This window comes from Acipenser ruthenus, chromosome 54, assembly GCF_902713425.1.
Source record: "Acipenser ruthenus chromosome 54, fAciRut3.2 maternal haplotype, whole genome shotgun sequence".
NCBI classification, from domain to species: domain Eukaryota; kingdom Metazoa; phylum Chordata; class Actinopteri; order Acipenseriformes; family Acipenseridae; genus Acipenser; species Acipenser ruthenus.
Window position 1 is genome coordinate 1,462,688 of NC_081242.1, and position 25,801 is coordinate 1,488,488.

The 25,801-nt window shown below is 41.0% G+C and overlaps 2 protein-coding genes across 2 annotated transcripts in view; one reads left to right on the forward strand and one right to left on the reverse strand.

The window, feature by feature from the left end:
• LOC117398276 (importin-4) overlaps nucleotides 1-25,801 on the forward strand; it is a 68,691-nt gene that overhangs the window by 20,489 nt on the left and 22,401 nt on the right. Inside the window, exons 17-24 of the mRNA XM_034912893.2 lie at nucleotides 1,219-1,342; nucleotides 1,655-1,766; nucleotides 2,440-2,564; nucleotides 2,939-3,016; nucleotides 9,287-9,344; nucleotides 11,423-11,528; nucleotides 11,947-12,140; nucleotides 12,287-12,331. Coding sequence (XP_034768784.2) covers nucleotides 1,219-1,342; nucleotides 1,655-1,766; nucleotides 2,440-2,564; nucleotides 2,939-3,016; nucleotides 9,287-9,344; nucleotides 11,423-11,528; nucleotides 11,947-12,140; nucleotides 12,287-12,331 — 842 coding nt within the window. The remainder of the gene's footprint in view (nucleotides 1-1,218; nucleotides 1,343-1,654; nucleotides 1,767-2,439; nucleotides 2,565-2,938; nucleotides 3,017-9,286; nucleotides 9,345-11,422; nucleotides 11,529-11,946; nucleotides 12,141-12,286; nucleotides 12,332-25,801) is intronic.
• Nucleotides 17,271-24,002, reverse strand: LOC117398300 (uncharacterized). The gene is made up of 3 exons (XM_033997285.3): nucleotides 23,874-24,002; nucleotides 19,688-19,844; nucleotides 17,271-18,265 (listed from the first exon to the last, which is right to left on the reverse strand). Exons 2-3 carry the CDS (start codon nucleotides 19,833-19,835, stop codon nucleotides 17,424-17,426), a joined length of 990 nt encoding a protein of 329 aa, XP_033853176.3. The 5' UTR covers nucleotides 19,836-19,844; nucleotides 23,874-24,002; the 3' UTR covers nucleotides 17,271-17,423.

The window sequence follows — 25,801 nt, forward strand, 5'->3', positions numbered from 1 at the left end:
TGGCGTGTTATTGTCGGTGTAGGTATTGGTACACAGAGTGTGGGTTATGTAGCACAGGGGATATAAAGTGTATAATTGTATTTAGGCACGAGGATTGCACAATCACTCCACGTGCAGATTAAAATGGGTGTTAGTATGGAAGCACAGGGAGCTCAGTTAGTTCACGTGCAGATGTACCGAAATTCCAATAGAATGATTGAGCAGTGTGGAGTAGTGGTTAGGGCTCTGGACTCTTGACCGGAGGGTCGTGGGTTCAAACCCAGGTGGGGGGACACTGCTGCTGTACAAATACTGTGATATCTTATAACAGTTGTCAGTCGCCCTGGATAAGGGCGTCTGCTAAGAAATAAATAATAATAATATAACCGTGACGGCCTGTCATCTGAAATTATATTGCGCACTGAAGGCTTGTGACGTGGTCCTCATAATCTGATCATGAAAGCGTCAGTTGTGAATCATCGCCAGTTTATCAGATACGGGCTCGTCAGGGTTCAATTAAATTCAATGGACTCAGTTTCCTGACACGTTAGTGTTAGAGTGAGGAGATAGATTTACAGACTGTTATAGACTTTGAGCAATCTAGGTTGCTCCAGTAAAAACCCAACTGTATAAATTGTTAATTGTATGTAAAAATAATGTGATATCTTGTAACAATTGTAAGTCACCCTGGATGAGAGCGTCTGCTAAGAAATACATAATAATAATAATAATAATAATAATAATAATAATAATAATAATAATGATAGCAGCAATCGAGTCTCGGTACAGCTGCATAAAAGGGTGAGTGCTTCACACACACAGGGTTGTGTGTTCGAGAAGAGAGAATTCAAAGAAATAACAATTGCTACGCGTGCTGGCTTTTAAACCAGCACGATACTTGTTTGCTCGTCCACTGTTTGTTTAGTGTCAGTCCATTTTGTTTGTCTGTTTATTTTGGCTCATAGTACCGTGCGCTGTTTTGTTCAACTGTTTTTTTTTTCTGTGTATTATTAAAACGCGCAAAGCAAGCACATTCACGCAGTGCTGTGTGTTTCTTCCAGGTCTGACGTCACAGCCTGTTCACATGTTCATATAGTTTTTTTTTTCTTTTTGTAAATTTTGTCTCAATCCTAAAATTCTAGGTGATGCTAAATGTTTGGCCACAGCTGTAGAGAGAGTGGCGTGTTGATTCTCTAACCCTCCCATCCCCTCCTCTCCTCTCCTCTCCCTCTGTCTCAGAGACTCTGGGTGTGTTGGCCCGCACTATTGGGAAAGATGTTTTTTCCCCGCTGGCTGACGAGTGTGTTCAACTGGGACTGAACCTGAGTAACACCGTGGACGATCCAGACCTGAGGCGCTGCACGTAAGTGCGTGTGTGTGTCTGTGCATCCACTGTGTGTGTCTGTCTGTCTGTTTGTGTGTGTGTGTGCCTGTCTATCCACTGTATGTGTGTGGCTTTGTCTGTCTGTCTGTGTTTGTGTGTCTGTCTATTCACTGTGTGTGTGTGTCTCTGTCTGTCTAGTGTGTGTGTGTGCGTGCGTGTGTTTCTGTTTGTCTGTCTGTCTTTGTCTGTATTCTCTGTGCGTCTCTATGTACTGTCAGTCTGTGTTTATATTAACTTTCTCTCTCTCTCTCTCTCTCTCTCTCTCTCTCTCTCTCTCTCTCTGTCGGTCAGGTACGGCCTCTTTGCCTCTCTCTCCACGGTCTCTCCTGCCTCCCTCATTCCACACCTCCCCACCATCACCACCCTCATGATGATGTCACTCAAGTCCACCGAAGGGGTCACGGTGAGTTCAGTAGGGTCAGGGTCAAGGTCAGGGCCTCTGCTAGCGAGTGCCTTCATCAGTGTAATGTGTGTGTGTGTGTGTGTGTGTGTGTGTGTGTGAGAGAGATATTGGAAGAGTCTGTTTCTTCTCCTGTGGGTTTGTTCAGTGGCTCTTGTGATATTGTAGGCAGTTCATCCAGAACTTCAATCACAAACTCTGCACAGGAAAAAAAAAAAAAACGAAGAAACTGAGAGAGTCGAGCAGCAGACCAGCGTTTCTGCTAATGCCTTCATCAGTGTAATGTGTGTGTGTGTGTGTGTGTGTGTGTGTGTGTGTGTGAGAGAATAGTCTGTTTCTTCGTCTGTGGGTTTATTCAGTGGATCTTGTGATGTTGTAGGCAGTTCATCCAGAAGTCAAACTTAGATAACACTGCCTCCCTGTCTCTCTATGTCTCTGTCTCTCTCACCCCTCTATCTATCTATCTATCTATCTGTCTATCTATCTATCTATCATCTATGTCCTGAATGATGACAGACAGACCGAAAAATATTTCAATAAAACAGACACATATAGAGACACTTATTTGTACCTGCATGTCTGATGTAAGGGAGTTTGTGTAATGGGAGCGGATAGCCCCTAGTGGAGTCTGTTTAAACACTCTCTCTCTCTCTCTCCCCCTCTCTTTCTCTGTCAGGCTCACCTGACTGAGGAGAGCCAGCCCTTCCTCTTGCTGGATGATGACGATGTAGATGATGAGAATGAGGACAGTGTGATCGAGGATGTCCATGGGGACCCCGAGGAGGAGAGAGACGTGGCCGGGTAGGCAGCCAGCTTCCCTCTGAAGGAGTTCAGCACTGTACACTTCACACAACAGCTGCTGCTGCTGCTGCTGCCACTGCTTCATGCATTTGTATTGATTTCATACACATGTGTTTTAGAAAATATGCATTATTAACAAGACCAATGGGTATTATATTCAAATATATGTTGTGGCGAGATACAGACAACACACACAGCAAATGTAGTTTTCTTTCTTTCTCTTTCTCCCTCTACACCGCTCTCCCTGTCTCACCCTTTCCTTTCTTTCTCTCTCTTTCTTTCTATCCCTCCTTCTCTCCCTCTTTCTCTCTCTCCATCTCTTTTTCTGTCTCTCACCCTCCCTGTCCCTCTCTCTCTCTCTCTCTCTGTCTCAGGTTCAGTGTGGAGAATGCCTATATCGATGAGAAGGAGGATGCCTGCGATGCTTTGGGAGAAATTTCTTTTCACTCTGGGTAAGGAGGCAGTTCACACAATCTCAGAGACAAACCGTATCATCCAGTGCATAAAACAAATGTTTCAAAATGTTTAAAAACACTTAGAACAATAATTTCTATATGACGATATCATCAATGTGCACAACTGAGCCGGGGAAAGCTGTGTTGTTGTTGTTATTATTATTTATTTAATTTATTTATGTATTTATTTGGCAGATGCCTTTATCCAAGGTGATTTACAGGTGTTACAGGGCAGTGCAAGATTAATATTTAAACACAGTACAGGGTTACAATGCAAGATTAATATTTAAACACAGTATTGCAGTGTTATTGAATTGGCCCGCGAGAGCCTTCTGTTCATTACAAAAGCTGAAATTACAGATACGCAAGATTGAAAACGGTGCGGTTTGAGCAAAACACTGCTGGGTTTTTTTGTTGTGTTTTGTGAAATAAGAGAGGAGCTCTGCCACGATTGACACAGTAAAACATCGAATCAGAATCGGAGTAAGACCACACTCACACACAGACACAGCCCCCTCCCTCTGCCCTGTCAGGTATTCAGCAATAGGACTGAAACAGTAAATTAAACCAATTTTACTGCTAACGCATTTCTCGGTTGTAATCGAGATACAGAAATGGCTTAACAGGGATCAGTTGAATTCTTAAAAGAAGTAAAAGTCCTATTTTGTGGTCGATTACTTTTATCTCTATCTTTTTTTTTTTGTTTTGGTTACAGAAAATGTTGCTGCTGGATTTACTTTTATCCAGGTTACAAATAATTACTATTTATTTATTTATTTATTTATTTATTTATTTATTTATTTTTTTATTTTTATTTTTATTTTTTTAAAAGGAATCTCGATCACAAAATGTAGGATTGCAAAATCTGGATCACTGTGTCCCAACACTTTTTTTTTTTTTGGCAACACGCTATAATACAAGAACAAGTGATCACTCCACTTTATCTGGTATTAACCCTTCTCCTTCCTTGTTTACAACAACTGCACATCTCACGGCGCTTTACACAGTTAAAAAAAATAAATAAATACCGGGGCTCCACGTGGAGTGCAGGATGCGCCCTACAGCCTGAAGGTCACCGGTTCGAGTCCAGGCTATTCCATTGCCAACCGTGGATGGGAGGGGGTGACACACAATTGGCCGAGCACCACCCGGGGGTGGGGGAAGGTTTAGGTCGGCCAGGGTGTCCTCGGCTCACCGCGCACCAGCAACCCCGTGGTCTGGCCGGGCGCCTGCGGGCTTGCCTGTAAGCTGCCCAGAGCTGCGTTGTCCTCCGACGCTGTAGCTCTGAGGCGGCTGCACGGTGAGTCTGCAGTGTGAAAAGAAGCGGGCGGCTGACGGCACACGCTTCGGAGGACAGCGTGTGTTTGTCTTTGCCGCTCCCGAGTCAGCGCAGGGAGTGGTAGCGGTGATATGAGCTAAAAAAAATAAAAATAATAATAATTGGACACTTCTAAATTGGGGAGAAAATAACAAAAAAGTAATTGGCGACTACTAAAAAAAAGACATTGTGGCGTCAAAGTGTACCTCAAGGCTCTTTTTAGAAGCTGAAGGCTGCAGTAGGTAGCTACCATAACTAAGTTGAAAAGAAGTGAAAGATTTCAATTGTGTTTGAGCCAGTAAGCAAAAGTATAGTTTTACTAGCATTTAACTGCAAATAATTAGCAGACATCCAAGATTTACAACTCGCTCTGTATGCAAGCTACCCTTAAATCAATCAACTTTAGTTTATATTCACACTGTGTTTGCACATTATTATTATTATTTATTTAGCAGACGCCTTAATGCAAGGCAGTTTACAGAGACAAGTGTGTGTGGGCAGGAGAAGGGTGTGAACTTTGTATCAGCTGCAAAGTCACTTACAACAACGTCTCGCCCAAAAGACAGAGCACAAGGAGGTTAAGTGACTTGCTTGAGTTGGTGGCGGAGCTGGGATTTGAACCGTGGACATCCTGGTATCAAGTCCTTTTTATTAACCACAGGACCACCCTTCCAATCACCAAGATATTGAACCATGTTGTGACATAAACCCTGAACTCAGTCAGCCACCGTTGTGCGGGTTTATTTACGTCTCGCCTAATTAGTCTGACTTTTTTTTTTTTTTTTTTACCCCGGTTTTCACCCCAATTTAGCATGCCCAATTATTTGTATCCTCGGCTCACCGCTCGCAACCCTCCCGTCGACTCGGGAAACGGAGGCTGGAACACGCGTCCTCCGAAACATGCTCCTGCCAAGCCGTCATTTTTCGCACTGCAGATCCACAGCAATGCCACCAGACCTATAGTGCTGGAGGACAACACAGATCTGGCGACTCCACTGCAGAACCACAGGCGCCCTATCGGCCACAGGGGTCGCTGATGCGCGGTGAGCCGTGGATTCCCCTGCCGACCTAAGCCCTCCCTACCCGGGCAGCGCTCAGCCAATTGTGCGCCGCCCCCCAGGAACTCCCGGTCGGCTGTGACATAGCCTGGATTCGAACCTGCGATCTCCAGGCTATAGGGCACATCCTGCTCTCTGCGCGGAGCGCCTTTACTGGATGCGCCACTCGGGATCCCCTTAGTCTGACATTTTTACTAAAGAGTTTCCAGCTGTGGCCTAAAGTTTTTCATCACCTAGAATTTTAGGATTGAGACCTATTTAAACAAACAAAAAAAACAAAACAAAATAATTTATTCTGTTATTTAACATCATGTAATCAAAGAAACTACAAAGTGATATTGCAAAAAGTCTACCGGAAGTATTATTATTATTATTATTATTATTATTATTATTATTATTATTAATTTCTTAACTTATTCTATAAAATATCACAACACAAAGAATCACATTAAATATCACAATACAAAGTACCACACTAAAGAATATCACATCACAGATAAGAGCAGTTCTAATCAACAGTTAATAGGATTTAATTATTTTATTTGGAAGTAAAAAACCTGTTTGGCAACAATAAAAAATGCTCCTACGTGCTGACACGCCTGTCAAAGTTAAATGTCACATATGCACTTGTTTATTTTCCCACTGTATGCTGTCATGCCATGTATTTACAGTGACTATAGAAAGTCTACACCCCCTTGAAATTTTTTTCACATTTTGTTGTGTCGGTGCCTCAGAGTTTCATGCGTTTTAAATTAGGATTTTTTTCCCACTTATCTACACACCATACTCCACACTGTTAAGGGGAAAAAAGTTTTTATTGAGAAAAAAATTATATATTAAAAATACAAAACTGAAAGATCACAATTGGATAAGTCTCCACCCTCCTGAGTTAATATTTCTTATTTCTTAGCAGAAGAAATACAATTACAGCTGTGAGTCAACTTTATGTGATTTACAACTCACTCTGTATGCAAGCTACCCTTGAATCAATAAACTTTAGTTTATATTCACACTGTGTTTGCACATTATTATTATTATTTATTTAGCAGACGCCTTAATGCAAGGCAGTTTACAGAGACAAGTGTGTGTGGGCAGGAGAAGGGTGTGAACTTTGTATCAGCTGCAAAGTCACTTACAACAACGTCTCGCCCAAAAGACGGAGCACAAGGAGGTTAAGTGACTTGCTTGAGTTGGTGGCGGAGCTGGGATTTGAACCGTGGACATCCTGGTATCAAGACCTTTTTTCTAACCACCGGACCACCCTTCCAATCACCAAGATATTGAACCATGTTGTGACATAAACCCTGAACTCAGTCAGCCACCGTTGTGCGGGTTTATTTACGTCTCGCCTAATTAGTCTGACTTTTTTTTTTTTTTTTTTTACCCCGGTTTTCACCCCAATTTAGCATGCCCAATTATTTGTATCCTCGGCTCACCGCTCGCAACCCTCCCGTCGACTTGGGAAACGGAGGCTGGAACACGCGTCCTCCGAAACGTGCTCCTGCCAAGCCGTCATTTTTCGCACTGCAGATCCACAGCAATGCCACCAGACCTATAGTGCTGGAGGACAACACAGATCTGGCGGCTCCACTGCAGAACCACAGGCGCCCTATCGGCCACAGGGGTCGCTGATGCGCGGTGAGCCGTGGATTCCCCTGCCGACCTAAGCCCTCCCTACCCGGGCAGCGCTCAGCCAATTGTGCGCCACCCCCCAGGAACTCCCGGTCGGCTGTGACATAGCCTGGATTCAAACCTGCGATCTCCAGGCTATAGGGCACATCCTGCTCTCTGCGCGGAGCGCCTTTACTGGATGCGCCACTCGGGATCCCCTTAGTCTGACATTTTTACTAAAGAGTTTCCAGCTGTGGCCTAAAGTTTTTCATCACCTAGAATTTTAGGATTGAGACCTATTTAAACAAACAAAAAAAACAAAACAAAATAATTTATTCTGTTATTTAACATCATGTAATCAAAGAAACTACAAAGTGATATTGCAAAAAGTCTACCGGAAGCATTATTATTATTATTATTATTATTATTATTATTATTATTATTATTATTATTATTAATATTATTATTATTATTAATTTCTTAACTTATTCTATAAAATATCACAACACAAAGAATCACATTAAATATCACAATACAAAGTACCACACTAAAGAATATCACATCACAGATAAGAGCAGTTCTAATCAACAGTTAATAGGATTTAATTATTTTATTTGGACGTAAAAAACCTGTTTGGCAACAATAAAAAATGCTCCTAAGTGCTGACACGCCTGTCAAAGTTAAATGTCACATATGCACTTGTTTATTTTCCCACTGTATGCTTTCATGCCATGTATTTACAGTGACTATAGAAAGTCTACACCCCCTTGAACTTTTTTTCACATTTTGTTGTGTCGGTGCCTCAGAGTTTCATGCGTTTTAAATTAGGATTTTTTTCCCACTTATCTACACACCATACTCCACACTGTTAAGGGGAAAAAAGTTTTTATTGAGAAAAAAATTATATATTAAAAATACAAAACTGAAAGATCACAATTGGATAAGTCTCCACCCTCCTGAGTTAATATTTCTTATTTCTTAGCAGAAGAAATACAATTACAGCTGTGAGTCAACTTTGAAGTTCTGGGGTAGGATGTGTAGATAAATGAAAAAAAACTATTTTAATGCATTTTAATTCCAGGCTATAAGGCAACAAAAGGCACTGAATAGGCACTGTAAGTTAGAAACTTTTCATTTACATCTAAACACATTGGAGTTGGAACATGTTGATACATATTTAGACAGTGCTGCACTTTTGAATCTGGCGCTTAAGGTGCTTACACAACATAAGTGTGTATCGTTGTAAGTGGTTATTTCTGAGATGTATTAGCTGAATTGTGCAAGTGTAGTGTTGCGACGTTGTGTTATGTAAAGTGTGACTGGATAGTCAGATTTTCATAACCGTTTAACCAACCCCCCCACCGGTACACACACATCATGAGCGCCCTGTGACCCCCCCCCCCCCAGGTTTGGACATTGCCTTAACTGGCCCTCCAGAGAATGGAACTGAATACCACTGCAGCACAGGGTTACAATGCAAGAGTAATATTTAGACACAGTGTAGTTTACAGTTCCCTTTCAAGTACGAAATTTAACCATTACCTAATGAGAGCCTGTACCCTGGTCGGTACCAGCGCCTGTACCAGTGACCTTAGTGGTACCAGAGCCTGTACCAGCCACCTGGTCGGCACCACTTACTGGTACCAGAGCCTGCATCAGTGAGCTGGTCAGTACCAGGGTTGGTGCCCCAGTACTAGTGACCTGGTAGGTAGCACAGTAGGTACCAGTCACCTTTATTGGTACCAAGGTTGGTACCAAACCATTCCGGTTTGGTTTGACACTCTGTTACCAGTGCTCCATTTTTTGTTACGCAGCAGTTTTTGGCACCAGTCAGCTTACTGTCTGTGCGCTTACATTGCACGGCTGAAGTGTTTTTCCACCTCGCCCCATACCTGGGTTTACACTTTTGTGCTGGCTGCAAGAGAAACAAGAAATGTTGAATTTCACATGAAGTTAAGTTCCTGATTGCTCTTGGCCAGCTGTTTAATCCACTGGAGATAACCACTCGGGTATCAGTGGATACAAATCTGTTGAAGGAATGTATTGTGAACGTGCCAGGGCTGAGAGAAGAGGAAGCACAGGATTTTGTGAAACTAAGTGAGAGTGTGAAAGATGCAGATAAGAATAATTTGAATAAGTCTAGATATTATCGACATGCTGTTTGGCCTCAGGTGCAGAATGCCAGCTCATCCATGATTTCTTGTCACATGTACCCTGTGGTTTCCGTTTTGTTTTTTCAAAAATAACCCTCTCTCCTCCTTCCCTCCATCCCTCCTCCAGCTCTGCCTTTCTGCCCTACATTGAGTCCTGCTTCCAGGAGGTCTACAAGATGCATGACGTGAGTTCAGTGGCTTATTGATTTATTAGACACACCGTGAATGTGCGTGACCATGGCCATAACTAGCTATGAGGACACCGAGGCTCTGTCCTTGGTTGTTTTTTCGCATAATAAATCCTGATGCGCATATAAAAATTCTGGTAAAGTACAAAAGACCCCTTCATTTTCTCTGTTGGTTTGCCGTGTAACGTAAGTTTAGAATTTCAGCTCTTTTTATGGCCCTGTGCTTGACTGTCTGTCTGCCAGTCTAATCCCTGTTTTATACTTTCAGTGTATTCACTCCATACGTGTGCCTGTCTGTCCTGGGGATTGTAATGAGACTACTATTGCACAAAAGTTTCACGCATTCCAGGTTTTACTAAGAGCTTGATTAGCCACATAAGAACATAAGAAAGTTTCCAAACGAGAGGAGGCCATTCAGCCCATCTTGCTCGTTTGGTTGTTAGTAGCTTATTGATCCCAGAATCTCATCAAGCAGCTTCTTGAAGGATCCCAGGGTGTCGGCTTCAACAACATTACTGGGGAGTTGGTTCCAGGCCCTCACAATTCTCTGTGTAAAAAAGTGCCTCCTACTTTCTGTTCTGAATGCCCCTTTATCTAATCTCCATTTGTGACCCCTGGTCCTTGTTTCTTTTTTCAGGTCAAAAAAGTCCCCTGGGTCAACACTGTCTATACCTTTTAGGATTTTGAATGTTTGAATCAGATCACCGCGTAGTCTTCTTTGTTCAAGACTGAACAGATTCAATTCTTTTAGTCTGTCTGCATACGACATGCCTTTTAAACCCGGGATAATTCTGGTTGCTCTTCTTTGCACTCTTTCTAGAGCAGTAATATCCTTTTTGTAACGAGGTGACCAGAACTGAACACAATATTCTAATTGAGGTCTTACTAATGCATTGTAAAGTTTTAACATTACTTCCCTTGATTTAAATTCAACACTTCTCACAATATATCCGAGAATCGTTGGCCTTTTTTATAGCTTCCCCACATTGTCTAGATGAAGACATTTCTGAGTCAACATAAACTCCTAGGTCTTTTTCATAGTTCCCTTCTTCAATTTCACTATCTCCCATATGATATTTATAATGCACATTTTTATTGCCTGCATGCAGTACCTTACACTTTTCTCTATTAAATGTCATTTGCCATGTGTCTGCCCAGTTCTGAATGCTGTCTAGATAATTTTGAATGACCTTTGCTGCTGCAACAGTGTTTGCCACTCCTCCTATTTGAGACATATTTAAAAAAAAAACTATATGCACATAATTTAGATCTTTTATTTAACATCATGTGATCAAAGATATCGCAAGTCTACCGGAAGCCATAATAGTAGTCAGTTTTCTGTTAAATATATGGCACTGCAAATTGGTATGTAATTCAATGTGTTAATGTTAGCGAAATGTGTTAATTCTGTAGGGTAATGCAAAACTTTTGACCATAGCTGTATAGATAACAAGCTCAGGTGTGCCTCATTAAGCTCATAGTAACTCCTAGAAAAGTCAGGAATGGATCAAACCACTATGCTACGGGAGTCTTATTTCCATCCCTGCAGTCTGTCTGTGTATCTGTCTCTTCGCTGTGTCTGTCTGTCTGTCTGCCTGTCTGGGTTTTGAACCTTAATTTGTTCTTTCAGAATTGCACATGTGAGTTCAGCAGTATGATTGAGATCACTAAACAACGTGCCTGTCCTATTATTGTTATCAGAGATATCATCCAGTGTAGTCTGCTGAAACTGTCTGAAATCATTTCTGCATGCGACGTGTCAACTTTATTTAAATCACAAAATGTATTTATTTACATTTTATATAGCGCCTTTCATCACAAGGACCTCAAGGCACTTTACAACATGATACAAAATTTAAAAGGCAAAGATAATACCTATAAAACAGTTAGACTTTTTTTTTTTTATAAAAATGGGTTTTCAATGCTGTTTTAAAAATAGAAAGATTCCCTGCTTTTCAAAAGAAACGCATGCATTATTACTAAGGGATTTATTGCTGCATGGAACCCCTATAAAGGTGTATTGAAACCCCTTCTCTTTGGTGCTGACCCGTTCTGTATGTTTCATTCTGGTCCAGTTTCCCCATGAGAATGTGCGCAAAGCCGCCTACGATGGCATGGGCCAGTTCTGCAGAACTCTGCACAAGGTGTGGAAGGAGAACCCCACAGAGCTCAACAGAGAAGGTACAACTCCCTCCCTCTGTCTGTCTGTCTCAAACACACAACTCTCTCTCTCTCTCTCTGTCCCCTCAGCCATTCACAGGCACCTTTCGGTAGTGTTCCCTGCCTCTGTATTGTGTGTGTGTGTGTGTGTCTCTCTCTCTCTCTCTCTCTCTCTCTCTCTCTCTCTCTCTCTCTCTCTCTCTCTCTCTCTCTCTCTCTCTCCTCAGCCCTTCACAGGCTCCTCTCGGTGGTGTTCCCTGCCTCTGTATTGTGTGTGTGTGTGTGTCTCTCTCTCTCTCTCTCTCTCTCTCTCTCTCTCCCTCCCTCCTCAGCCCTTCACAGGCTCCTCTCGGTGGTGTTCCCTGCCTCTGTATTGACTCTCCTCTCTCTCTCTCTCCCCCTCTCCTCTCTCTCCTCTCTCTCTCTCTCTCTCTCTCAGCCCTTCACAAGCTCCTCTCCATGGTGTTCCCTGCCTATCTCAAGTCAGTGAAGGAGGAGCGGGACAGGCAGGTGGTGATGTCAGTGCTGGAGACCATGAATGAGATGCTGAAGGACTGCGGGGTGGAGGCCATCCGCACACCCGGCCGGCTCGACCAGATCTGCAAGGCCATCCGAGACATCCTGCAGAAGAAGGTGAGAGTCTGAGTGTGAGAGAGAGGGAGAAGGTGAGGGGGGGCTCTGCTTGAGAAAGACATTGTCTGCCTGTCTCAGTGAGAGGTAGAGGTAAACTGTGTGTGTGCCATTGTTGATTTTGATCGCTTTCCTTCCTCTGCCTCCAGGCGGCCTGTCAGGATGGAGATGACTACGATGAAGACGAGCAGCAGGTAAGAAAACAAACCTGAAATCAGTCCCTGGAGGAGGGGAGCAGGGAGGCGGGACACAGGCCCACACAGGGGAGCAGGAAGGCGGGACACAGGCCCACACAGGGGAGCAGGGGTGATGCAAAACTTTTGTCCAGAGCTGCATATGAACCCAAAAGCAGTAACTGTGTTACTACAGAAAGCCATGTATACCCAGTAAGGATGTCAATAGTTTAGAGTTTCCCAACTTGTTGATTTTTGAAAGCTATGCTTGTCAAATATAGGGTTAGAGGTAGGGCTCAGCAGTGCTGTCTATGCCCTAGGGTGTGTGCAGTGTAAAGTTAGTCTGTTTTTACAACAGCACAGGCTAGCTGTCCATTTTTGTTTTCATTGTGTGATTTAATAAATGTATCGGACACTGTGACATTCACTGTGTATAACTGTACCGTGTTACGTTTCCTAGCTGTGCATCTATTTTATAATGTATACTGACCTGTCAACTCTCCCGTATTCACTGGAGTCTCCCGTTTTCTGGACTCTTCTCCCGGGACAGAGTTTCTCCCGTATTCTACTGTTAAACCCCCTTATGTCAGCAAACCTTTCATGTCTACAAAATTCATGGCCGGTGTGTGGTTACTGCAATCCCTGTCTGTACATAGCAGGGTTTAGGACCCAGGGGAGTCCTGTGGCAGGCATGCATTCAGTGCTGGAGGCAAGATCACATACTTAGCCACACACCTGCACCCCCCCCCGCCCCCCTCACCCCACCCCCCCGCTCTCGATTTTAGTATTTTCAAAAGTTGACAGGTATTGAGATTTTAGTTTACAAAAGCTCCTGTATTTTGAAAACTCAGAAGTTGACAGGTATGAGATTTTAGTTTACAAAAGCTCCTGTATTATGAAAACTCATTGTTGACAGGTATGAGATTTTAGTTCACAAAAGCTCCTGTATTATGAAAACTCATTGTTGACAGGTATGAGATTTTAGTTTACAAAAGCTCCTATGTTTGAACTCCCATCGACTTGACACAAAGTGTTTTTTTTAATTTTCTAAAAATTCAATTACGGGCATGTTCAGAAGATACCAAAAGCACAACATATCTCATTGCAATGCACCAGATAGTTCTTAAATATGTCTTTGTATAGTTTTGGTATGAATGCATACAAATTTGTGTCCTTCAGTTATCATTTGATTTGATGCATGCCCATCAGGACCATAACATTATAATGATACATATCGAATCGGGACCTGCATATCATGTATCGTAACATATTTTTACAAGATTCCCTGGTTTCACTAGGAGTTTAATAATAAGACACACCTGATCTTATTAGCTAGACACACTGTGGGCTAATCAAGCTGGTAGTAAAACCTGGACTGGGTGACACTGCTGTGCAATAGGAGTCTTATTCCCATTATTATTATTATTATTATTATTATTATTATTTATTTCTTAGCAGACGTCCTTATCCAGGGCGGCTTACAATTGTTACAATATATCACATTGTTTTTACATACAATTCCCCATTTATACAGTTGGGTTTTTACTGGAGCAATCTAGGTAAAGTACCTTGCTCAAGGGTACAGCAGCAGTGTCCCCCAACCTGGGATTGAACCCACGACCCTCCGGTCAAGAGTTCAGAGCCCTAACCACTACTCCGCACTGCTGCCCATCCTGATTTTATAGTTGTGCTCATCTTTTGGTTGCTTAAATGAAGCAGCTTCATTGTCTCATTGTGGGATTAATAACAGTACATTTCAAGCAGTATATTTCAGACACAGCAATGTGTAACAACCAGACTTAAGACACAAGCCAAGACTAACTGTTTTCAAAAACAGATAATTAAAGACTGATTGACAGCAAATAATGGGACCAAAAGTTCGTGGGTAAGAGTGTCATAATCTTCAGTAACCTTTTTATAGTGGCAAAAAACTGTAGAACAGTACAATGTCGATACAAAGGAAGCAAAATATACCTTAAACATTGCTCTAAGAAACCTCATAGCACAATAGAATGCATAGTGTATACACTGATATAAATATTTTGGCAGTGAAACAACAAGTAATACAGTAAACAGTCAAAATGACCCTGTTAACCCTGGGTATTACTGGTAAAACCGATTCGCAAAAACAGCTTGAAACACAATGAAGTAGTATTAACAAAAATTAACCAGTCCATGTAAATCAATGCGGTCATAAAGTTCCTTATTGCAGAAAGACAAACCAAACAAAGCCAATCCAAAAAACAAAGTCAAACGTGCTTCAAAACAAAACAAACTTGCAAAAAAACATATTCCAGAGAAAAATAAAGTATCAAAATAAACACTCATAGTACTATGAAGAAAAAAAACAATTGTAATCCAGCATTGTCCAGCGCAAAAAAGAAAAGTTTAACAGACCGTCTCACCCCTTCCTGCCGTGTGTCCAAGGACCGGCTGCGCGTTGTTCCTGGGACGTAAATCGATCTGTTTTCTTCAGTTTCAAATAATCCATATAAAACGAACGGTATTTCAAAGCTGTATTCGCGACAATTAGCTCAGTGACACTCCATAAAAAATGTTACATCGTCTCTAGATAAGCTTAAATAATTTAAAAAGCAAAAAAGAAACCGCAACAAAACTGCAAACGACACTCAGATCTCCTTTCAGGCCATCCTCTCATTTCCCACAATACGCTCTTTTATCAATGAAACCAGGTGGCTTGAATTAAAACAATTACCGTAGCTGGCAGAATATAAGAGCCTTCACATAGAAAAAAGAAATAAAATGAACCCCGATGAATCCCCCCCCCAAGCCTGGACAACTAAGCCAAACGGGAGATAGGCTAATAAACAAGGCAGAAATGAACAATTTATTCTAACCTGGCCAGGTATAATCCATTCTAATTAAAGAACAGATGATGTATTTTTAACATCATTTATGTGGCGGTCGCCACAAATGGACTCAAATAATCTCAGACAACGGTGTTCAGACCCCCAGCACACTCTTATTGATATGATTGAATCACCATTAGACAATACAGCCAGTCAATAATTACATCAAAAATGAAAAGAACCAAAATCACTATCATGAAAAACAATATACCTACAGACGTGCTCAAATTTGTTGGTACCCCTCCACAAAAAACGAAGAATGCACAATTTTCTCTTAAATAACTTGAAACTGACAAAAGTAATTGGCATCCGCCATTGTTTATTCCATATTTAATAGAAATCAGACTTTGCTTTTGATTTTTTATTCAACATAATATTGTAAATAATAAAACAAATGAAAATGGCATGGACAAAAATGATGGGACCGCTAACCTAATATTTTGTTGCACAACCTTTAGAGGCAATCACTGCAATCAAACGTTTTCTGTAGCTCTCAGTGAGACTTCTGCACCTGTTAACAGGTAGTTTGGCCCACTCTTCCTGAGCAAACTGCTACAGCTGTCTCAGGTTTGATGGGTGCCTTCTCCAGACTGCAAGTTTCAGCTCTTTCCATAGATATTCGATAGGATTCAGATAGGGACTCATAGAAGGCCACTTCAGAATAGTCCAATGTTTTGTTCTTATCCATTCTTGGGTGCTTTTAGCTGTGTGTTTTGGGTCATTATCCTGTTGGAGGACCCATGACCTGCGACTGAGACAGAGCTTTCTGACACTGGGCAGTACGTTTCGCTCCAGAATGCCTTGATAGTCTTGAGATTTTATTGTGCCCTGCACAGATTCAAGGCACCCTGTGCCAGGCGCAGCAAAGCAGCCCCAAAACATAACCGAGCCTCCTCCATGTTTCACTGTAGGTATGGTGTTCTTTTCTTTGAAAGCTTCATTTTTTCGTCTGTGAACATAGAGCTGATGTGACTTGCCAAAAAGCTCCAGTTTTGACTCGCCTGTCCAAAGGACATTCTCCCAGAAGGATTGTGGCTTGTCAATATGCATTTTAGCAAATTCCAGTCTGGCTTTTTTATGTTTTTCTTTCAAAAGTGGAGTCCTCCTGGGTCTTCTTCCATGGAGCCCACTTTCGCTCAAAAAGCGACGGATGGTGCGATCAGAAACTGACGTACCTTCACCTTGGAGTTCAGCTTGTATCTCTTTGGCAGTTATCCTTGGTTCTTTTTCTACCATTCGCACTATCCTTCTGTTCAATCTGGGGTCGATTTTCCTCTTGCGGCCGCGCCCAGGGAGGTTGGCTACAGTTCCATGGACCTTAAACTTCTTAATATTTGCAACTGTTGTCACAGGAACATCAAGCTGCTTGGAGATGGTCTTGTAGCCTTTACCTTTACCATGCTTGTCTATTATTTTCTTTCTGATCTCAGACAACTCTCTCCTTTGCTTTCTCTGGTCCATGTTCAGTGTGGTGCACACAATGATACCAAACAGCACAGTGACTACTTTTCTCCATTTAAATAGGCTGAATGACTGATTACAAGATTGGAGACATGTGTGATACTAATTAAAGAAACTAATTAGTTTGAAATATCACTATAATCCAATTATTTATTATCTTTTCTAAGGGGTACCAACAAATGTGTCCAGGCCATTTTAGAATATCTTTGTAGAATAAGCAATAATTAATCTCTTTTCACAGCTTCTTTGCTTTATTCTATGACATACCAAAGGCATGCAAGTATACATGATAAAATAACTTTTAATTTCATCACTTTTCAGGAGGAATGAAGCATTATTTCAATGAGCTGTAAGGGTACCAACAAATTTGAGCACGTCTGTATACAATAGGTTACTCTTTTAAAAATATGTCTCTCCATAGTTGTGTCATTGCATTATACAGGCATAACAAGCAATTCAATTCAGACATTTCCACAGTGAAATATTCATAGCTATCTGTGTATGTACAGCAGTGGCTCATATTTGCCCACCATGAGTTTCAATCTACCTAGTTGCTAAAGATAATTCAAGATACCCTTAAAATAAAAACGTTTTATAGGACTTACAAACTTATACCTGGCTTTTTATTGTTTGAAGAAAAAAAAAAAAAAAAAGGAAAGTTCGACATTATAATGTCACATAAAACAAGAGACGGCATTATTAACCGTGCTAAAATAACTAGCATAAAAACCTCCGCTTTGCGAACTCTGTTATCTTGATGTGCTCCACTCTGCCTGTGGCTCTCAGACGTATATCTCTGCACTGCCTGCCCTGAACTTAGTCCCGATATTTTTTGACTGATCCGAGATTCTCAGAGAACGCACCTTTTCCACGACGCAGGGCACGAACCAGGAACAGAAATCCTCGAGGCACCGGAACAAGGACGTGTTGACCGCCAGGACGGGGAGGAACAAAAAGATCGTGACACCGCACACCGTGGCTTTCGTAAAGTCATCTGTGTGCGCGGCCGTCCACTCTTCCTCCTCCTCCTCCTCTCTGTGTTTAGAGGTCGCCTGGCTGGCCGTCTCGTCGCTCCGTTGCCCCGCACGCAGCCGGCTGTAAGTCCCGTAGTAGTGGAAGCTGACATACGACAGGAGGAACGTCCCACAGAGCAGCAGTGTGCTCAGAGGCAGGTGGTAATCGTGAGGCCAGAACGTGGAGCTGAAGTCCGGGATGCAGTTGGTGATGCTGCCCCCTCCCGGAGAGAGCAGGAAGCAGTGCTCGATCCTGTCCACCTCGGCCAGAATGAAGCGGCTGCTGTAGGAAGCCGCGATGACCCAGGAGAGGAGAGCGGAGAGGGAGCTGGGGACCTGCAGCAGGAAGCTGTTGTAAGTCTGCCCACCGCTGTTACACTTCTCCTCGGCAGATGGCTTTTCCCTTTCTTCTTCTTCTTCTCTCACTTGCGGGAGTGGGTGTGGCCAGACGAGGCGGCACAGCGTCTCCGTGACAACGAGGGGCACGGCCAGCAGCAGCAGGGTTGCGTAGGTGTGGCTCAGGAAGGACAGGAAGCGCAGAGTGATGATGTCGGAGCGTGTGGTTATATTGGACAGGATGGGGGATAACAGCCAGAACAGGACGAGGAACGCTGGAAGATAAACCAGACAAGGGTTGAGATATCGGGACAGGTTTCCACAAACCAGGCTACCTGGGGGATACCTTTGCACCAGCTAGGTTTAACAATAAGTGACTTCAAAATTTGAACTGTATTTTTCACATGCTGGCATATTACAGTCTGCTTCAGCCCCCTCCTAATGGTCATTTTTCAAATGACTCCTACCTCTACAGAAGATGTGTGTGTGTGTGAGTGGTCTCTATATAGAATGAACTCCCTCAGCTTCATAGAGTCCAATGAAAGCTGCTGAATAATGTTCCCTTGTTAACATATTGAATTGCACACCCTCTATATAGAATGAACTCCCTCAGCTTCATAGAGTCCAATGAAAGCTGCTGAATAATGTTCCCTTGTTAACATATTGAATTGCACACCCTCTATATAGAATGAACTCCCTCAGCTTCATAGAGTCCAATGAAAGCTGCTGAATAATGTTCCCTTGTTAACATATTGAATTCCACCCCCTCTATATAGAATGAACTCCCTCAGCTTCATAGAGTCCAATGAAAGCTGCTGAATAATGTTCCCTTGTTAACATATTGAATTGCACACCCTCTATATAGAATGAACTCCCTCAGCTTCATAGAGTCCAATGAAAGCTGCTGAATAATGTTCCCTTGTTAACATATTGAATTGCACACCCTCTATATAGAATGAACTCCCTCAGCTTCATAGAGTCCAATGAAAGCTGCTGAATAATGTTCCCTTGTTAACATATTGAATTGCACACCCTCTATATAGAATGAACTCCCTCAGCTTCATAGAGTCCAATGAAAGCTGCTGAATAATGTTCCCTTGTTAACATATTGAATTGCACACCCTCTATATAGAATGAACTCCCTCAGCTTCATAGAGTCCAATGAAAGCTGCTGAATAATGTTCCCTTGTTAACATATTGAATTGCACACCCTCTATATAGAATGAACTCCCTCAGCTTCATAGAGTCCAATGAAAGCTGCTGAATAATGTTCCCTTGTTAACATATTGAATTCCACCCCCTCTATATAGAATGAACTCCCTCAGCTTCATAGAGTCCAATGAAAGCTGCTGAATATGCGTTACATACCACTGCTTTGTAGTTTTCCATATACTGAACAAAAAAAAAAAAAACTGACTGGAAAAATGTTTCGAAATCTAACATGAAATACTTACTGGACTGCTATTATGGTTTCCGGTAGACTTTGTTTGCGATATCATTCTGTAGTTTCTTTTGATTACATGATAAATAAAATCTCTAAATTATGTTCCTATAGTTTTTTTTTTTTTTTTTTTAATGATGTCTCAATCCTAAAATTCTAGGTGATGCAATACTTTTGGCCCCAGCTGTACACACAGTCACATTGATCTTCTGTTCACACGTTGCCAGTAAACAACGAAATAATTGAAGTCTCTCACCTGTCACACTGAAGTCTGTGAACACCACCAGGATGCCACAGTAGTTTGCGAATGAATTAACAGGGCTGGTGAATTTGGGCAAGGTGGAGAAATTGAGAATGTTTTTAAACAGTCCCAAACACACGGCGGCCGACAGAACATCCAGCATTGCGGTGAGCTAAAGGACGAACAGAAAAAAAAAGGGTAAGATGTTTGTAAGATGAGATTCAAGCGAGGTCCACAAAGTCTATTGAAATTATATATATATATATATATATATATATATATATATATATACATACACACACAGCCAGGTTTCAGAGAAGGTAGGTTGATAAGAAAAACATATATTTAAAAAATAAAATAGAAATTGTGCACAAAAAGTTTAAATTATTAAAAAATCATTTATTTCAGGATGTTTCGGGCAAAAGAAAAGTGTAGAAAGAAAAGTGCAGTAAATTTGTTGATTTTCAAAAATTCTGAGAATGATGTTTATATATATATATATATATATATATATATATATATATATATATATATATATATATATATATATATATATATATAAACTATAACACAACACACTGCTGTGCAAAAGTCTTAGAGAAACATCATCTGTAATTGACAAACCCAGGGCAGGAAGACCCAAAAAGCTTTCTAACAGATGAGCGATACTTGAAGATAATATCCTTAAGGAATAGAAAGACGACATGTTGAATTGACAACAGGACTGGCAGAAGGCTGGCATTGAGCAAACCCTCCATGAGTAATAAACGAAAGAATGCATCTTTTAAACTAACCAGTTTGCTTTCGCTGAAAACACCCTGTGTCTCATCTGCAACACATCGCAAACAGCCTCTATCGTCATTACGAAACCAATCCCAACACGTTTTCATCTGAATTTCCTTCTGGGTCAGGCTAGAGGCAGATGCTGCTTTCGGCATTCAGTAGAGAAGCTGGTTTAACAACTTGAGAGAGTTCTGTATGGCAAGCATGGAATATCACTCGTGGCACTTATTCAGATGAATGAATCTTTTTATAAAATTGGAGTGTTGGCACTAGACAAGAGAATGCATGTTTTAAATGTTATAGTGCAGTTCTAAAAATTAATATTATATTTACATATCTTACGTCTCGTCATGAGCCGGTACTGTAATCCCTTTCAAAATAAATACATTTGTCATCGACAAAGCTCAATAGTATTTAATACACGCAGCAGTCATACAAAAAAAAAAAAAAACTTTGTCTTTTTAAAAACTTTTTTTTTTTTAAACTCAGCAATCTTCAAAGGACGAGCTTGTCAAAAAGAATCCTTACAAAAAATGTGACTTTTCATGTGGTGTTTTTGGTCAGTTATTGTATTTGGCTTCATAATAACTGAATATATTTTATTTAAAGTGCGTAAACATACAGTATAAACAGAAATAATGGAAAAACACCATAGTGTTACATTTAAAGTTTAATACACTGTAGAGCTACAATAGTAGTGCACAACAATGCTAGTATTTAAAATGCGCTCACAAACATGTCATGTTTTACAGTAATTGTCTTGAGGCTAATTTATGGTAATTATGGTATGCGGCTCATGAGGTAGGGAAGTTTGACTATGCGCCATTTTAACATTAAAAAACACAAAAATGTTCTAGCGTGTCAGGAGAGAACCCCCCCCCCCCTCTCTCATACTCCCTTTCCACTTTTTTGAAAGTTGCCCACTCTCATGACTGCATGGCCTTCCTCCAGCATGTGGTCTGAGCGATCCAGGCAGGAGCGCAGGATTAGTTTCCATAAGCTCCTCTTCTGCCATTGTCATGTGCCACCAAATCACTCTCTAAGCCAGACTCTGTTAGGAGGTTAGCAACAGACTGTGCACTGTGCCTTGCTGTTTTCTCCCCCAAATAACCTCCACTGCCCAGTACATTTAACATTTATTTAAAAAAAAAAGCAACAATACAATTCGATCCCATACAATTAAATGTGTTGTGAGGGGAGATAATTCAGTAAAAAAAATAAGCAAAGTTGTTTTCTTAACTCTGAAATAAAAGATCAGTATATATTAGTAATGTTTTTTGGAGGCGAGGAAAGAGAAATTAGTCTTTTTTCTTCAGAACATATATATGGGGAGAACTGAGATATAAAGATTGCAATGTAATATAGTTTCATATACGCAACATAAAGTTGAAGAAATAAAACCAAGGGAGTGTTTTGGTAAGGACAGAGTCACTAGTAAGGCTTCTGCCCCCAGGGAGTAGACCCAGAGACAGAAGCTGCAAGTTTCACCACTAATGTGCATGTTTAAATAATAAATAATAAAACAATAAACAAAACAAACAGTCAAACAAAACATATATTTGAAGTACCCTGTGGCTTCTGGCTGCCACGCTGCTTTCAATAAAGCACGGCTTCATAAACTGCCCTCACATCAGAGGTATTTTATTATTATTAGTTTATTTAGCATACGCCTTTATCCTAGGCGACTTACAGAGACTAGGGTGTGTGAGCTATGCGTCAGCTGCAGAGTCACTTACAACTTCGTCTCACCCGAAAGACGGAGCACAAGGAGGTTAAGTGACTTGTTCAGGGTCACACAGTGAGTCAGTGGCTGAGGTGGGATTTGAACCGGGGACCTCCTGGTTACAAGCCCTTTTCTTTAACCACTGGACCACACAGCCTCCTTACACAAACATAATGAAATTGAAACCACCGACCTAAATATGATTTATAAGAACAACTCTGATTGATCGTGAAATAATGATAATCCAGCGTTTTGTGTTGTTTGTTTTTTTAACATGTTTTTAATTAGGATGTGGTACACTTCACACAAAGTGTTCTTTAAAGTTTTCTAAAAATTAAATTACGGGGATATTCAGAAAATACCAAAAGCACAACATATCTCAAACTGTTTTTTTTAAATTTCAATTTCTATAAATAAAAAATCGTGACCGAAGGGGATATTAAGACACCTTTTCAAAAAGAGAATAAAAAATAAATAAGTCACAGTGACATTTATTGCAAAATAAATACATTATCCAAATATTTAATGAATTACTTTTACGTTCAGTGCAATCATTTATTGTACCAATACGTCAAAATACCCATTTAATGGCTTCCATCATTTTTGTTTCCCTGTATCCACCTGCAGGAGCCTTTCTGAAGTTCAATATAAATATAACTTTGTATTTATCCATTTTAGAACCAACAGTATTTTGAAGTTTATACTTCACAATGTAGGGTAGCACTACAGTTGCTGTCTCCAACAAACCAAGTTCAGGTTTTAAATAGTGTTTGCATTTGTAAATATCAGAGAGGGTGTCAATATACCTGTTATAGTGTCTTAGGCTGGCATTGCCCGCTGTGTGCTGGGCAGAGCCTCGCTGTGCTGTGCTGTACACAGGGCAATGCTGGCGTGACCACACTGTATAACACTGATATAAAACCCTGCACAGAACTACAGCAGCTACCCAGCACAGTGGGGTCTATATGAAGTTGTAATCTAGTGCGCTGGCATTGCCCGCTGTGTGCTGGGCAGAGCCTCGCTGTGCTGTGCTGTACACAGGGCAATGCTGGCGCGACCACACTGTATAACACTGATATAAAACCCTGCACAGAACTACAGCAGCTACCCAACACAGTGGGGTCTATATGAAGTTGTAATCTAGTGCGCTGGCATTGCCCGCTGTGTGCTGGGCAGAGCCTCGCTGTGCTGTGCTGTACACAGGGCAATGCTGGCGCGACCACACTGTATAACACTGATATAAAACCCTGCACAGAACTACAGCAGCTACCCAACACAGTGGGGTCTATATGAAGTTGTAATCTAGTGCGCTGGCATTGCCCGCTCTGTGCTGGGCAGAGCCTCGCTGTGCTGAGTCAACATCAACACTATAAATCCATAAAAATTACTGTGACTACCCAAGGTATAAAGTTTATTACAGATGCACACAAAACAAATACATTTGCTTGAAGCTTTAAAAATCCATATTGTTTTTAGATAGAAATACGATTGTACAATTTTTCCATCTAATTTAGCAGTGTCTTAAGAAATGAATGGGGTTTGATTGCGCTTCTGGCTGCAGCTGTAAGTTGGGCTGAAGCTCTAGTTTTTGAGCAAGCCTTCATAGACTGACAGAGCTTGTGGGGAGCGCATCTGGACAAGCACAGTGTGCAACACACACAAAACTCCCAATTTGAAAAAAATGTGTCCACTTACCTTTTTCTGCAGGTATATTTCAAATAAAAATCAACACCTTTGCATTGTCCAAGTCTCTCTCTCTCTCTCTCTCTCGAATTGGGACTTTGTGTCTGTTCTTTGCCTTCTTTTATTGACTCTCTCTCCCTCTCCACACACCCTTGGGTGTGTCTCCTATCTACCTTTTCAGAACAGTGTACATTCTCCATGCTGACTGAAATTACATTTACACAGCCTGGCCTGTTACCACCTGGAAAAACAAGTTTGTGTGAACAGCAGCTGATCTATTTACTTTAAAAAATAAATTAAAAAAAAAACACTACCTGAACGATGAAGGCTGTCAGTATTTAAAAAATAAATAAACAAACAAATAAATAAATAAATAATAATTGCAGTCGAATCCGCTACCAAAGAACAAGTCGGATTGTGTAAAGAGCAAAAAAATAAAAAGCATGTAAATGTTTTAGAATGGGATAGCTTTGGAAGTACTATTAATTAATCATTTAGCGGACGCTTTTATCCAGAGCGACTTACAGAGACTAGGGGGGGTGAACTCTGCATCATCAACAACTGCTGCTGCTGCTGCTGCTGTAGAGTCACTTCCAATAGGAGCTTGTTTGTTTGACGTCTCATCCGAAGGACGGAGCACAAGGAGGTTCAGTGACTTGCTCAGGGTCGCACAATGAGTGAGCAAAAATAAATAATAAAAACAACTATCTGAACATAATTTATTATATTATTTAACATCATGTAATCAAAGAAACTACAAAATGATATCGCAAAAAGTCTACCGGAAGCCATAATAGCAGTCCAGTACTATTTCATGTTAGATTTCAGAAATGTCACATTTTTCTAGTCAGTTTTTTTCAATGTTAAGTATCTGGAAAACTACAAAGTGGCGTGCAATTCAATATGTTAACAAGGGAACATTATTCAGCAGCTTTCATTGGACTCTATGAAGCTGAGGGAGTTCATTCTATATAGAGGGGGTGCAATTCAATATGTTAACAAGGGAACATTATTCAGCAGCTTTCATTGGACTCTATGAAGCTGAGGGAGTTCATTCTATATAGAGGGTGTGCAATTCAATATGTTAACAAGAACATTATTCAGCAGCTTTCATTGGACTCTGAAGCTGAGGGAGTTCATTCTATATAGAGGGGGTGCAATTCAATGTGTTAACAAGGGAACATTATTCAGCAGCTTTCATTGGACTATGAAGCTGAGGGAGTTCATTCTATATAGAGGGTGTGCAATTCAATATGTTAACAAGGGAACATTATTCAGCAGCTTTCATTGGACTCTATGAAGCTGAGGGAGTTCATTCTATATAGAGGGTGTGCAATTCAATATGTTAACAAGAACATTATTCAGCAGCTTTCATTGGACTCTGAAGCTGAGGGAGTTCATTCTATATAGAGGGGGTGCAATTCAATATGTTAACAAGGGAACATTATTCAGCAGCTTTCATTGGACTCTATGAAGCTGAGGGAGTTCATTCTATATAGAGGGTGTGCAATTCAATATGTTAACAAGGGAACATTATTCAGCAGCTTTCATTGGACTCTATGAAGCTGAGGGAGTTCATTCTATATAGAGGGGGTGCAATTCAATATGTTAACAAGGGAACATTATTCAGCAGCTTTCATTGGACTCTATGAAGCTGAGGGAGTTAATTCTATATAGAGGGTGTGCAATTCAATATGTTAACAAGAACATTATTCAGCAGCTTTCATTGGACTCTGAAGCTGAGGGAGTTCATTCTATATAGAGGGGGTGCAATTCAATGTGTTAACAAGGGAACATTATTCAGCAGCTTTCATTGGACTATGAAGCTGAGGGAGTTCATTCTATATAGAGGGTGTGCAATTCAATATGTTAACAAGGGAACATTATTCAGCAGCTTTCATTGGACTCTATGAAGCTGAGGGAGTTCATTCTATATAGAG

Excerpts from the sequence above, each read along its gene's own strand:
- LOC117398300 (XM_033997285.3), bottom strand. The coding sequence starts at position 19,835 with ATGCTGGATGTTCTGTCGGCCGCCGTGTGTTTGGGACTGTTTAAAAAC. Across the intron at positions 18,266-19,687 it reads CACAGACTTCAGTGTGACAG|CGTTCCTCGTCCTGTTCTGG; the intron begins GTGAGAGACTTC and ends TTTATCTTCCAG.